Source organism: Brachionichthys hirsutus, chromosome 3 (genome assembly GCF_040956055.1).
Source record: "Brachionichthys hirsutus isolate HB-005 chromosome 3, CSIRO-AGI_Bhir_v1, whole genome shotgun sequence".
Lineage (NCBI taxonomy): Eukaryota > Metazoa > Chordata > Actinopteri > Lophiiformes > Brachionichthyidae > Brachionichthys > Brachionichthys hirsutus.
The window spans coordinates 10,536,255-10,550,768 of record NC_090899.1 but is presented as its reverse complement, the minus strand read 5'-3'; the positions used below and the strand labels follow the sequence as shown (position 1 = coordinate 10,550,768).

General features: G+C 41.3%; 1 protein-coding gene across 1 annotated transcript in view; it reads right to left on the bottom strand.

Annotated features, from left to right (window-relative positions):
• triob (trio Rho guanine nucleotide exchange factor b) overlaps positions 1 to 14,514 on the bottom strand; it is a 76,339-nt gene that overhangs the window by 61,364 nt on the left and 461 nt on the right. The window contains exon 2 of the mRNA XM_068756697.1: positions 7,892 to 7,945. Within this exon, the coding sequence (XP_068612798.1) occupies positions 7,892 to 7,945 (54 nt within the window). The remainder of the gene's footprint in view (positions 1 to 7,891; positions 7,946 to 14,514) is intronic.

Here is a 14,514-nt window from a genome sequence, read left to right as displayed (position 1 = left end):
TGTACTACATGCTACTGTGTGACTGTACTTGTACTCTAACATTCTATCTAATAAATATAGTCATCATCATCAATCAAATGAATGAATTGATAGATTAATTGATTACTTAAACAATCGATAGCTGCAGCCCTCGTTAAAACAGAAAACCTTCAATGGGAACCAGAAGTAACCTTATTTGGAAAGTAGACATTTTTCTCACAAAAAATAGGTAATTGGTGGAAAAATTCAATTTTGGTTTGTCTGCATACCCAAAGCCCAGCCTGCAGAGGCAATTTGGTGCAGAAAACCGGCTCATCACACAAAAACTCTAAGCAAGCCAACAAACAGCTCTTCATGCCACAAGGAACTTCCGGTCTCGACTGAACTCGGCTGAGAAAGGAAGCGGAAAAACAAAACACAAAAACAAGAGAAACAAAAAATTCCATTTAACATTCTGACAAATGAGAGCCAGACTGAAAAGACGTGAAGTCACATAACAGACTGTTGAAAAAAGAGGCAAAGAGAGTAGAAATATTGATTCTCCAGTTCAGGAAAATGTTTGCTATGCAATAATTTAATGAATGCAATCCTGCAATCCATTTAGAGCCGACCAATAGTCTTTGATAGTATTTAATTTATTAATAATATCATAACGCAGCGATAATGTGGACCGTTACGATTAGATGACTGAATCAAATACTACAATTATAATAAGACTTGTTGATATTTAAGCTGTTGTGGGCAAATTAACTGTTATAATAATTAGTGAAACAAATCTTTAGCATACCGGTAATTGGTAAAATAGTCTTTACATTAAATCAGCTAATCAAGAGGTCATAGCTAACCATCAGCCGACACTGTCTACATTTAATAAATTGATCTGATCCTTTGTGTGTGTGTGTGTGTGTGTGTGTACGCACCTACAGGGATAACATGGAGTACAGAGTTCCTGTTTTTAAGTTGAGCAGTCAAAGCCAGTTCCCAGAGGAACACACACACACACACACACACACTTCAGTAGTTCTATAAATGTGTAAATTGTTTTACGTGTGTGCATTGTTTTTTGCCTCTTCCTTCAACTCCATTTCATTTTGCCATCATCCTTCCTCTTTCCTTGTTAACATTCTCCCGCTTTGTCTTCTTCATTCTAATTATTTTGACCATTCCTTTCCCTGCCTGGCCGTTTCTCTCCAATCATTCCCAATCCTAGCCTCCTCTCCTCTCTGTGAATACATTTTCACGAGAGTTGTCCTCAACAAAGAGCGGATGAAACAATGGTGGCTCACACAGACAGAGACCTGCGCCTCCATATCCAGGAGGTGGCTGGTGAGTCCCGAGGATATCCACTGTTATTGCAGCCCTGAAAACTACTGGCCTGTGCAAACATAAGCTGCCAGACTATCAGATGGAATCTTACATGCATGGGTTTGCACATGCATGTACACCCTGGTGGAGTTTCCAGAATGAGTTGCATGTTTTCTGTCCACCCAAACCTTGTTGTCCCTATTAACAGCCATTGCTGTTGCATATCTGATAAAAAAGTTCAATTATCAAAATAAGAAATACATTAAAATCAACAGAACACGATTTGAAACAAAATCTGATGAATGAACCAGATGAAAGGGAGCCTAATTTACACACAAATTGATCTAGATTTAGATAATTTATCGAATTTCATTTAGATACATTTGCATGTTCTCAAGGCCTCTGTGTGTCTCAGCTTCTCAACACCCTCTGAAAAGACAGGAGGAAAGCTGAGGATGGGGAGCCAGGGGAGCAGAGTTAGGTGAGAAAAAGAGAGATAGAGACAGGATAGAGAAAAAATAACATAAGAGTCTGCTCCAAATTTAGGATGCACTCTTTAAACCCTTTAATTGTAGGTCTCTTTATGAGCCTGAGGCCTGAAATCCACACAAAGAAAACAGAACCGCATGCACTCCACCCAGACTCCATATAGATAGGATAATATACATACACAACCATAGTCTGTTTTGATATGCAGGATTCTTATGTGGCAAACACAAACAATTACAGACAATATAATGCTAACACATAATCACAGAGTGACTATAATATTCTGAGGAGGGAGAGAACGAGAGAAAGGGTGAGGCTTGCATACAAACTCTGTGCACTCTTTGTTTTACACAGTAGGGATCACCACAGACATCAATCAGGAAAATTGATGTTCAAAATTGGTTAAAGCATCGAGAACGCCATCGCCGGGTGTCTGAGGGAACATTTAGCAGCGTGGCCGTCCTGCAAATACGCCGCTACACACTCCCCCCCTCCACACGCCGAGCAAAGCTGTTGTTTGTAAAGTGAGCAAAAAGAGCATCATGAAGCACATTGTAAGAAATAACAAGAAGATGTGTGTTTAGGGAAAAAAACACAACTTATGAAGAAACTTAATCTGATATCAAACACTAAACAGAAAAAACTAATTTGATTTTGCGGCTGGTCTTAATTTCCAGAAGGTCTGTTTTTACAAGCAGACAGTTCAATATGTGGTGATAACAACATCTAACTAGAAAACGACAATCAGAGATTGTGAGACAGTAAACAGGGCTTCCGAATCAGAGGGGCCAAACCTGCTCTAGCTTGCTGCTCCGGAACGTACTACAAGACTCCTTCTGGACAATTTTTCCCATCATGCCATTCGTGTCCCTTCCTCTTAAAGTGACAGTTTACAGCACAGGCACAATTCCAGATGTAAACTAGAAAACGACAATCAGAGATCGCAGACCCTCGCCTCCAAAAGTCTATTCGATCTTGTGAGACAGAAAACAGGGCTTCCGGATCAGAGGGGCCAAACCTGCTCTAGCTTGCTGTTCCGGAATGTACTACAAGACACATTCTGGACTCTTTTTCCCATCATGCCATTCGTTTCCCTCCCTCTTAAAGTGGCAGTTTACAGCACAGGCACGATTCCAGATGTAAAAATAATTCTAGGATCTGGATCCAGATCCGGATCAACGCCATTCTCGGGGAGGACCGAGCCACGGACAGAACCTTGTTTGTGTAAAAATTTCAAGTCAATTGGGTTACTAGTTTTTGAGTTATGCGCGCGGACAGACAAACAAACAAACAGACAGACAAACAGACAAACAGACAAACGGACCCAATTGCAATACCCTCGCCTCCCCTTCGGCGAGGGTAAATAGAGAGTTGTGATGCTGTTGAGAAGTAGCCTCTAAGACAGAGCAGAGCCCAGTGCACACACACGCACAAGCACACGCACACACACACACACACACACCACTTCCATCCGCAGTTAAATTATTAACTCTTCCAAAGCATGTGATACTTACATCGTTCAGCAGACAGGATTTGAATGGACATATGTTAAGCTTTTCTCTGCATTGGGATCAGCCAACTGACCAATAAAGAAGCAGCAGGGCAGCAGGAGGGGTTCCATCCCAGAGTTTCTCCAAAGGATAATGTGTTATAGCCTCCCTCTCTACGTGTGTAGGTTTCAAGTATCAGACTTTACCTCCTGCATTACTCTCCACCCTCAATGCTACTTCAAGCATATTTCACCTTTTGCCAATGCTTGACATTCTAATAGTGACAATATCGCCGCTACAACATAAAACAGTGTATTAATTAAGCAAAAGAAAATTTAGTGGAAAAATGTAATCCCTGCCTGTATAAATACATATTTTTGCTTGCAGTGTCACCACAGCAGCCTCCTGCCACGCTGCTGCTACGGATCAGACGTTTGTCAATAGGATTTTTAGCAGAAAAACAAAACAATATTGTACATCTATCTATTCTATGATGTGATCAAACATCATACCATGTTCTTCTCTTGAACTAGCAAAATAAAATAAGTCAAGACTAATGTCATCTGAATAAAATTAGCATGACTCCTGCAGCTGCACAACCGTCAAAAACTGCAAAAACATCCAGGGGTGCGGATGGAGAGGACATTGTGATGATAATCCATGTCCCTGAAGCAGCCAAGCATCCTTTATGTCCCTCGAGTCTACAACAACCAGCAAGCACACGCAACACACACACACCCTACCCTTCATATGTGGCTCCTCCTCTGTTTGTCACATCTGTCGAACAATTGGCTAATGTATGGGGGAGAGGTTGATGTCGATTGGATGGGACATGGAGCGGAACCTTGCTTTCTATGCATCCGTGATCTCCAGGAAAAGAGAGCGAGGATGAAGATGATGTGGGAATGATGCGAGGGGAGCAGGTGTAGAGACATAAGGGAAGAACAGAGGGATAGGGAGAGAAAGAGGGAAAAGAAAAATGAAAAGATGGATGTTGAAAATGAGCTGCTCCCCTATATTGTGTCCAAATGCTACTCCAGTATAATACTCAATGGGAGCATTACTTTATTACCGGCAAGTTCGAGTTCAGAAAAAAAGACGCTGAATCTGATGGCAGTGGAGAGGAACACAGTCTTGTCCTGACTTAAAGTAAAATGCCGATTAGAACAGGTGCAGCTTTATAATGAATGTGCAGACTATTTATGGATCTAAATGGTGAAGCTGATTGCGTTCTCTGTGAAAATGTTTATTGTAGGTCACACTTTACCATTGTGTATTTTTATTTGATGATTTCGTATCATTGCAATAGTACAAAAAAAGTATTTCATCCTCTTTAACCTCCTTTTTTAATATTATGGCATTTAGGAACATTGCAAAGGTGTTTTGTTTTCCTCAGTCAAACTGTAAACAGTTTTTTGATTCAGTAATAAACAATGGCTATAAAACACCCGGTTCCACTTTATTTACATTACTGTAAGAATGTAAAGACAATGTGTATGTTTTAATACGTATATATGTACAAAAATAATAAATAAACTTTTCAGGTTGCCCTCCTTCATCCTTTTTGGGATTAGATTGTCTAGTTGTGTGTCGGCACAGGACATATTGCTTGGCCAAAGATATCATTACGTTGATATCCTGTGACAGGAGGATGGAAGCTGTGCTCTTCTGAAAACCAACACAGCAAGTGTTGCACCACATGATCCAATTAGGGCTGTCTGCACAAACACTCGCGCAGATACACACACATACATAGACACAAATGAAGCAAAAGGCACACAGACTTCAGGAAGCATCCTTCTATGTGCACAAGTCTATGCACAGATGAAAACAATGGTACACAACCATGACTCAAGCACAGTCAGTACAGAGTCCAGCTGTCTCTGTGTAAGACACTGCAGTGTGTCCAATGGACATCCATTTCCATTGTGTGCATGTGAGTGAGTGACTAAATGAGTGAGTGAGTGAGTGAGTGAGTGAGTGAGTGAGTGAGTAGTGAGCAGATTTACCCAAAGGAAAGTGGTAATAAAAAACAGTGTTTTAACTACTGGTAATAAAAGCTGATATGAAATGTTTGAATGACACCTATTAAGGAAAGAAACAAGAATATCAAAAAAAGACAATGATCAGAGGCAGTTCTGTAAATGGACACGCCATAAGACAATGCTAGACTACAAGAACCCTGGACTTCTATGCAAACTCTTTATATCCACCACAATGTTCTCAGGATTGTTGTGCCCATCCAGCTAATTTTATGTCAACAACTATTGGTTAATGTTAATAAAACTCAAAGCTATAATTAAAGAGAAAACTGTGATGGACTTCCATTTTCTGAAATATTACCAGACAAAGTAATGAAAAAAGAGCCAAAAATAATAATGTTACAAGAGATCTATAAGGAAATAGACTGAACACACATGATGACATCCACAAACCCACCAGATAGGCCATCAACTTCCTCTGCAGGAGAGACGAAAAAGAAAATCCAACTCCAAAGAAAACCACTTCCTGTACTGCTGCTGCTTTGTGTGTGTTTGTGTGAATTTGTGCATGCTTGCTTGTCTAGCCATGGAGTGCATGGTTAGCATTTAAAGTCAAATTCAATAGGAAACAGTGAGGTCAGTAAGAATAGAGATGAGAAAATTTAACTGCACAGAAACATGTGCAGGAGAGGAGAGGAGAGGAGAGGAGAGGAGAGGAGAGGAGAGGAGAGGAGAGGAGAGGAGAGGAGAGGAGAGGAGAAGAGAGGAGAAGAGAGGAGAGCTCCCCCAACTATTTCTCCATTTTCAAATTCATGTAATTTTAGCATGCAAGTCAGAGACTACAAATTGTTTTCATCTAATTCACCATGCTAAATATTATTGGTGCAGAAAGAGATCAGCATGATCCGACCGAACAGGCAGTTGGCTACTGTTGAAGATTATCATGGACTTAGAACTAGAGCATATCTGGGAAACAGTCCAACTATTCACCCTAAGAATACTTAGTGTGTAAATCAATATGCAGGCCAACAGTGTTTTGGGGATTTTGTGGTTAAGCGTTTTCTATGTAAACCATCCAGACTGCTTTTCCACCTCATTTTCTCTGCGTTCAAGCACAGGGACTGTATAAAATTAGAGAACAAGTCTGAATGTATGTCCATAGCTAATCCAGTTTTTGTTATACTAATTTATGTGCAACTTCAAATGAATGCTTATTTATCATGACTAATGGACTGAAACGTAACACAGAGATCCAACAACCCAAAATGAATATGAGCAAAAAGATGAATTGTGGATGCTTGTTTGTAAATATGTCGGATTTATTAATTTTCGACCGCTTTTCCACTCTGCAGGTCACAGGTGATGCGGGAGCATATCCCAGTTTAATATGGGTAGACACAGGGTACACTCCGAATGTGTCGCCAGTGTATCGCGGGGTAGACAGACAACCATTCACGCACACACTCATACATTACGAACAATTTGGGGTATCAAATTCACCTAAATTGCATGTTTTTGGAGATGGGAGGAAACTGGAGAACCTGGAGAAAACCCACGAGGAGAACATACAAACTCTGCAGAGATGGGATTCGAACCAGGTACCTTCTTGCTGTGAGTCGACAGCATTAACCACGGCAAAAAAAAGAAGTCGTCTTTGGACAATTTGCTACATTTACACTTTACAGTAAGCAATTTTTATTCGGAGTAATTGAAAATAGAGAAAGAATAAATGGACAGCATAAATGGACAGCACAACCTGATTGCCTCTGATTCAGTGTGAACAACTCAAATGATCAAATGATTGCAGCTTACATTTCGTGAGTTAAGCAGAGGAATGAAGTTCAAGGGTCTCTGGGCAACAGGCCAAAAAGTAGGATTTGCCAGCCATTTTCCAATCATTTCCCATTAACACACGGTCAAACTCTGGCATGTAGGAGTGAAAAGCCAAAAACAATCTATAAAACTGTTCATCCCTGAATGACCCATTTGGGAAACATGAAGTCAAATCTGTGCAGACACATGGGAATAGAATATATGATTATAATCTGATTATTTTGTTACATGTCATCCACAAAACAATATTAGAAACAGTATGCTATGTGACTTATCATACTTTCAGGGGAAATGCTTCCAGCTCTTTGAATAATTTATGGACAAGCAACCAGAACAATTCTGATTTTGAATCATCTTTTTTGGTCAGTAACTGAGCCAAAAAAAACACCTTACCCTGGAAAGAATGACTGTATTTTATGTATGCATGTATGTATGTCCTGGGGTATCAGGGATGAGACCCCACTGCCATGGTGGACTGTTGATGCAACATTTTACTGAAAGCAGAAATGCTACATTATGTGATTATTGTTTCAGCAATATCCCCCTCTTCTTCACATTAACACATCGAGTCTATAAGAGCCAGTGTCTCGTTCACGGTGACCTGCTTGCTGCAACTGTAAGTCTCTGACCAAACATAAAGACGCAGGTAAAGGCAGTCTGAAAGTGAAAAGCCTTTATAAAGCATGGACATTACTGGCCAAACACACATTGACAGGGATGCTAAGCATGAGCAATGAACAAATTACACGCATGCATCGGTCTCTGCTCTGGAGGGAGAGTTCGAATTATGACTGTGTGATGAGAAAGACATACCTGAAGTTTGTCCTGGGCCATCCAATTTGGATTCACATTTTGGAAGAGAGCAATCTAAAACAAAAACAGAGATATAAAAAAAAAATATTAGAAGATGGCAGTCTAATGAAGGAAACAAAAGAGTGTAGAGTAGGGGGACCAAACAGTGACTGGAGTGCTCTATGACCCCCAAGATCGGTGCCTCAACCTGCAACATGTCTTACAGAGCTTTGTGATTACAGACTACAAATGACAGAGCAAGCGATTGTGGAGCTGCTCTTTGATCTGAGGATCTGGGTAGTCCCTCACTGAGATTAAACACTATTAGACATGATCCGCGCAGATGCACATGCATGTGTGCGCATACATACATCGGTATGTATGTATGCGCACATGCATGTGCACATTTTATACATACTGTACAAGAGCTCATACAGTCAACATCTAAGTCGAAACATCTGTGCAGATCAAAGCGCTGGATCCTCATGCGTCGTAAACACACTCACACACATACACACACTGCAAACCAGCTGATAAATACACATTTTAAAGACACCTCGTAAGAATATATCTGTCTCTACTGCCCAGGACATCATCTTCAGAGAGACAAAGTGCAAAGAAAATTCAAGTAGAATTGAGAAAATGCTGAACACCGCTTTTAGAGTTTGGTATTCTAAGTATGTAACATTAGATCTGAGACACACTCCCGGACCAGTGACATCAATTTTGGCATCACAATCAATTCCAGAGTAATGGCTGATTTATGATGGACTCACATCTTATTAAAGTCATCAAAGGAGGGAGGCTGGAGGAGGTTTAAATTACATTTTGTTGAAATGTAGCGCTTCAGATGGAAAACAAGTGATTAGATTTTGGCAAGAACATTTATCATGCAGTGAAAGACTACACATTGCCATGGTAGGATTCATAAATTCCGTTGGAGATGTGTCCCAAGATCTGACATGTATCCTATATTTGAGTAGACAGATGATTTGTCTTCCTGGATGACTCTTCAGCGAGACACTGGAGTGGCAGAAGTTCAGAGAGGGACAGCAGGGATATGAGAGCCGGGGGCGGCTAAGCTCGTCTTCACTTCACTTCTCCTGGCTGCCCTTCTGAAAAGAATCGCGCTGGCATACGCTGCTGCCTCACGAGGATTATTGCAAGCACCTGTTCACGTGATGCATGTTTCATTTTATACAGCTTCACCATGTCGTGCCACTGCCACCCACCCACCCTGAATTGAACTGATCTGGTGTGTAACTCTGCAGCGATGAACACGATTTGTAATAATCTGTTTGACAATATCCTTCCAGATTACTGTCTTTCAGACTGTCCTCTATTCTCTTTAGATAGAAGAGCCAACTGTGCTGCACATAAGCCTGGATGATTTAGCAGTGCAAGCAATGCCAATCTGAGTTTATACTCTGTAACTCTGACCAACTGCCAATTAGGCTGCCCCCGGATGAAACCTCATGGAGCGCAGCGTAGCCTACATGTTGCAGAATGTGCTCCACCCAAGTCCCTGCTCTGTAATTTGCTGAGTGAATTATTGTTTGTCATGTCCTCTCTTTCAGAATCATCCCATCTTTTCATTTGTACTTTCATTCACTTCCCAACTCTTTACTTTGACTTTCTCTTCTCAGAACTTATCTGACAGTAATGTTCCCTGTACTTTACACTCTAAGATGCACACCTGTTGGAGTCTGTTACCTCATCTCCTAGATATAAGACTTCTGCATGAATTTGCAAAATAACAAGAGGCATTTGTGCTTTCATCGACTATGACTGTGCAAGCTAAAGTGAAGAATCACCGTCCAGTGGTTTGGCGCGCATTGTAAACTGGATTGGCCACTAGGTTCAGCTCGGGCACAGAGGGAAATGGCTCACTGTGCTTTTCATAATGACGCTGCCATTGTTTTGTTTAAACGCTCAATGCAAGGCCGTACAAAATAACAAGCCACTGAATAAAATGAATAAAAAAACGCAGCAAAAAGTATCTATTCATGCATTCCTTCTATTCTTCTTCTTCTTTCCTTCTTGACATTCAGCTCAGTAAAAAAAAAAGATTAATAGAAAACATGTCTTCAAGGTCAAATATGACTTCACTACTAAAAACATAATTTATTCTGATGTAAACTCTGAAATTAGAGATTTATTCTCCATAAAAATTTAAAATAAAAGAATAGACAAGCAAGGTAACAATTTGGGAGATGCACACCTTTATGGTTCTTACAAAGCATGTCTAAAATTGTACTTAATTCTGCCCAGTTGTTATTTGTGGTGAGGAAAAGTTACTTTCTGTTCGATTCAGAGATACATGCAAAGGTACCCCTATACTGTATGGTGCCCTGGGTAGGGGCATGTACAGAAAAAAGCAAAGGGGCATTTATCTTTGAAGAACAAGTCTTTCAAATAGTTCTTAACAGAGCAATGACAAACCAGAGGTAATCACTCATTCGACAGCCCATTTCTCCTGGCATAAAAACATATCTATACTTTAACACAGCCGACTGAGTACACACTCGTATACCTCAAAGCCCGCAGCAATTAATAAAATAGAAGGCGTTTTCACACAGCATGCAACATATCTCTGCCACGACCCAAAGCCTGCGCTCCACGGGTGCAATGACTGATGACCGCTGTCTCATGACTGGCTCAGTTGCCACTGAGGGATAGCTGTTTGGACGGTTATTTAATCTTGTTCCAGCATAAGGTGCATCTGCTTGCTTTTATTCCAATTGGGTTTCGCTGTGCAGTTCTGTACAATAACGCCATTTCACAGGCCGGTAACTCCATTACACATCACTCAGGAGACTATCTAGGAATTAATACCCTGGCAAAATGAGCAATAATGCCTGCGTTATTTTTAGTTGGCAAAGCAAAGCACAATCGCCGACTCCTGTATGCTCTAGTTGCAAAGATAAAGATCTGATGCATGTCTGCGAATATGAGTAGGGCATAACTCTGCATTCCAAAGTTTACTGAACTATAAGGTCATCAAAGTAAAAAGTGCCTTTTTAACCATTAAGACACTTTTACCAGCAGAAATGGCTTGAACTCAGTCTGGCTTTAGACTGCAGATCATTTCTGCATTGCTTGTTTACGGTTTTATTTACTCTGCTAGAGCCAGTGATGTGCAAGAAATTAGGACACCCTTTGGATTAATTCATTGAACTAAACTATTAAAAGGTTAGATGAGAACGTTGTTCAAACATTGTGTCTAATTGTTGATTAGAACATTGTTATTCAGCATTTTGAAGGAGCTTGCCCTGTTTAAATCCCAGACGTTTAGTTAGGCGTGCTTCTGACTGTTGAAGTGAGGGAACACCATGGTGAGATCAAAGAGTTGTCTGAGCGCCTGAGAAAGAAGATTGTAGCTGTTAATGAGTCCAGAAAATGATTTCAATACAATCAAAAAGAATAAGGAATCAGCAGTTCCACTGTTCCGCAGATGGAGGACGTTCAACACAATGGCAAATGGGCTAAAAATATAATCACGGGACCTACAGCTGCATGGATGTTGCTACTGTTGATGTGGAAGTGCTTGCCTCTACAATCAGCACAAGTTGAACTTTCCTGGGAGGTGTGCAAGAAGGAAATCTGTGCTCTCAAAGGGAACTATGAAGGCCAGACTGAAGTTTTCCAGAGTGAATGGTAACAAAGCCAAGGACCTGGGGAATAATGTTCTTTGGACAGAAGATTCTGAAATGTAATTATTTAAACACCAGAACAGAGGACTGTTAGTTATAAATCTAATACAGCTTTGCAGTAAAAAAAATATACATAAAATCCTCAAACCAGTTGTGAAACATGGAGTTGGAAGTGCCAAGGTTTGGAAACGCTTTGCTGCAGCAGGACCAATCCAGCTCACTTTCAACAGGGTCCTCAACCAGAACAACTATATATATAGATATATATATATTTATATATATGGAAAATATTACAACATATGTTTTTAGAAATACACAAAATCATCTAATAATGCATAATAATGTTTTTTCATTAAAAACAAACTACGCCAATTCGCTCAGTAAAATGTAATCAATAATAAAAACACTTAACATGTATGAGGAGACAGAAAAACCACTGTGTGGATTAAACCAGGACATGCAACATTGACGCATCCCCCACATACTTGAGCTAAGTTATTTCCAGTGCTGCTGGGTATTAACAGGGGGCACGTTATTGATCCGCCCTGGACTTGCAGCAATCAGCAGTATGTTGAATGTTTGATTAAAGCCCAAATGCACCATCCAGACAAACAGGCCTGATCAGATGATATTGGTCAAACAGTAAACTGATTATGTCATTTTTAAGCATGCTATAAAGCTACAACAAATGACACTGTGTTCCATTTAAAAAAAGAAAAAAGGTTGATATGCTAACAAGCTGGAGAGATACACAACAGTTTAGGCATAAAAGTGTCTTCAGAATGCTGGAGCACGCAGCAGAATTAGATCCTCATCTTTAACTGCGTGCAACAATTGCAGGATTGGACTTTAAGTCACGCCAGGAGCAACCTGGGAGAGTGACTCAGCAGCTGAGCTGCAATCCACGGCATCAGTGTGGGACTCAAGAGATGAAGCTCCATCTGCTCACTGAAAATGATCGAGCAGATCCGCATCAAATATTTTCAAGGGCAGAAATAATAATGTGAAATTAAACACTGGTGTGTGATCACAAAACATAACTTTAAATGCTTTGTGTTTTGTGTAAAATGCCAGTATTCTCTACAAACAGTCAACAAGTCAGCCTTTGTGATTGGGGGTCAAGTCGCTCACTGTCCTTCTAGTTCAGTAGAATCTGCCACATTCTAGCCTTCAGTGGAAAAACGAGGGCACTAAAGTGTACCCAGAACCCCACAAAAAAAAACAGGAAAAAGACCACACTCATACAGATGCACACAGCCCCAGAAATAAAGCGCTTGAGATCAACGAGGATGAGCAGCTGCTTGCCAAGACTTCAACATGCAACAAGCTGGCAGCAATTAGGAAGCCTGCTGGAGCGGCTTCAGGAAGCCGGATGATCCTTACTCCTGGTCCTGAGCAGCTAAACTGAAAGGGACGATTGCGATGCATCCAATGAAAGCCTGAGTGAAAACGAATGCCTGACATTCCACGTCAGGACAAACTGCAGATGCGGAAATGTGATTGACAAATACACCAAGACGCAGCAGACTCAATGGCCCACATAGTGTTGCCAGCATTGTGTCGATACTGAATGCATGAACTGAACGCGGAGCAACGAGCTGAGGATGAGGAGGAAGGGCTGCACGCCATTTGGAAGCATGTTAAACAGAATGAACTCATTGACATGTAGTGGCGTTCCTCGTCAATGTGCTCGGTAATGTGTGCCATTAGAGAAGCACAAAAGTGCAGCACATCAATTAAACAAGGTAACGAGACTTCTTCTTTTAAACAATCTGCTCTACTCTGAGCTGGAGGCATGAAGCTATTTGATAATAGGCTCTCAGTAGTTAGTACATTCTTTTTCTTCTTCTTCTTCTTCAGTTTAACAACACACATCCCCCCCCCCCCCCCCAATGCTTTCCCTTCATAATAGTCCCATATAAACATTTCCTGAGGCCGTAACCTATTTCTGCCTCCATCATGAATACTGTATGAACTGCATGTGCCGCTACATAAACATCCAAGCAATCCAACCTCACAGTGAGCCAGCCTTCCAGCCTGATACAACGCAGCTATAGGAAAATGCACAGGCAGCCAGCCAACCAATGGTGACGTGAGACTGTCGCATTCGCACGCAATGCATTTCGATATGATTCCTGAGTTTCTGGCAGAAGAGATATCATGAGATAATGTGGAGCGTGTAAAATGTTTGTGTGTGCACATGCCAGATGTCAGCTGAGTTAATCGATGCATAGGTGGACGTGTGTGAATGGTGTCTGCTGTGTGTCCCTGTGCATGTGCCATGGGGGGGGGGGGGGCAGCAGACCCCAAGGCACCAGGTGTCACATAGAGAAACAGCTGAAAGACTAATGAACGGACAGCCGCTACTACCGGGGACGCTACTACAGCATCTTTGCCGACGTTCCACTTTTATTCCATCCACAGGCTGTGATCGCGGACCCTGCCAGCCGTAAGAGTGGCTTCATAAAGTTAGGGGGGGGGGGGGGGGGTTGGTTGTGGGTAATGTGCAGTATCGGTGTTTGGTAGGATTAAAGATGACATCCAATCGCCCTGTCATTCATCGTTTGTCTCCTGTCAATGATTGAAGGAGCAAGAATTAACAAAGTGATGGGAAGAGATGCCGTTCTATTTTTGGATATATATCCTACAGTTTCAAGTTAGTTTGTGAGCAAACCAGGTTGCAAAAACAACAACAACAACAACAACAACAACAACATTACCATTAGAACAAGAAAGCACAAATCATGACTGACACGTTGCCTAGACAACTAAACAGTTCTCATCAACACTATGGGAATAAAGCACATGGCAGAAGTCCCCCTGTGGGTTTCTCCAGCTGATACCAGGCAGCAGCAGCAGCTCACCCCATGAGGATCCATCCAGGGTGTTTTTGTTTTGGATGCTGGGACACAAGGTACCCAGGCCTTTTCTTATTGATTAGGCATCATTAGGGTGATGCCATCCTGTCACACAGGCCCAGTGCGAAGAGCG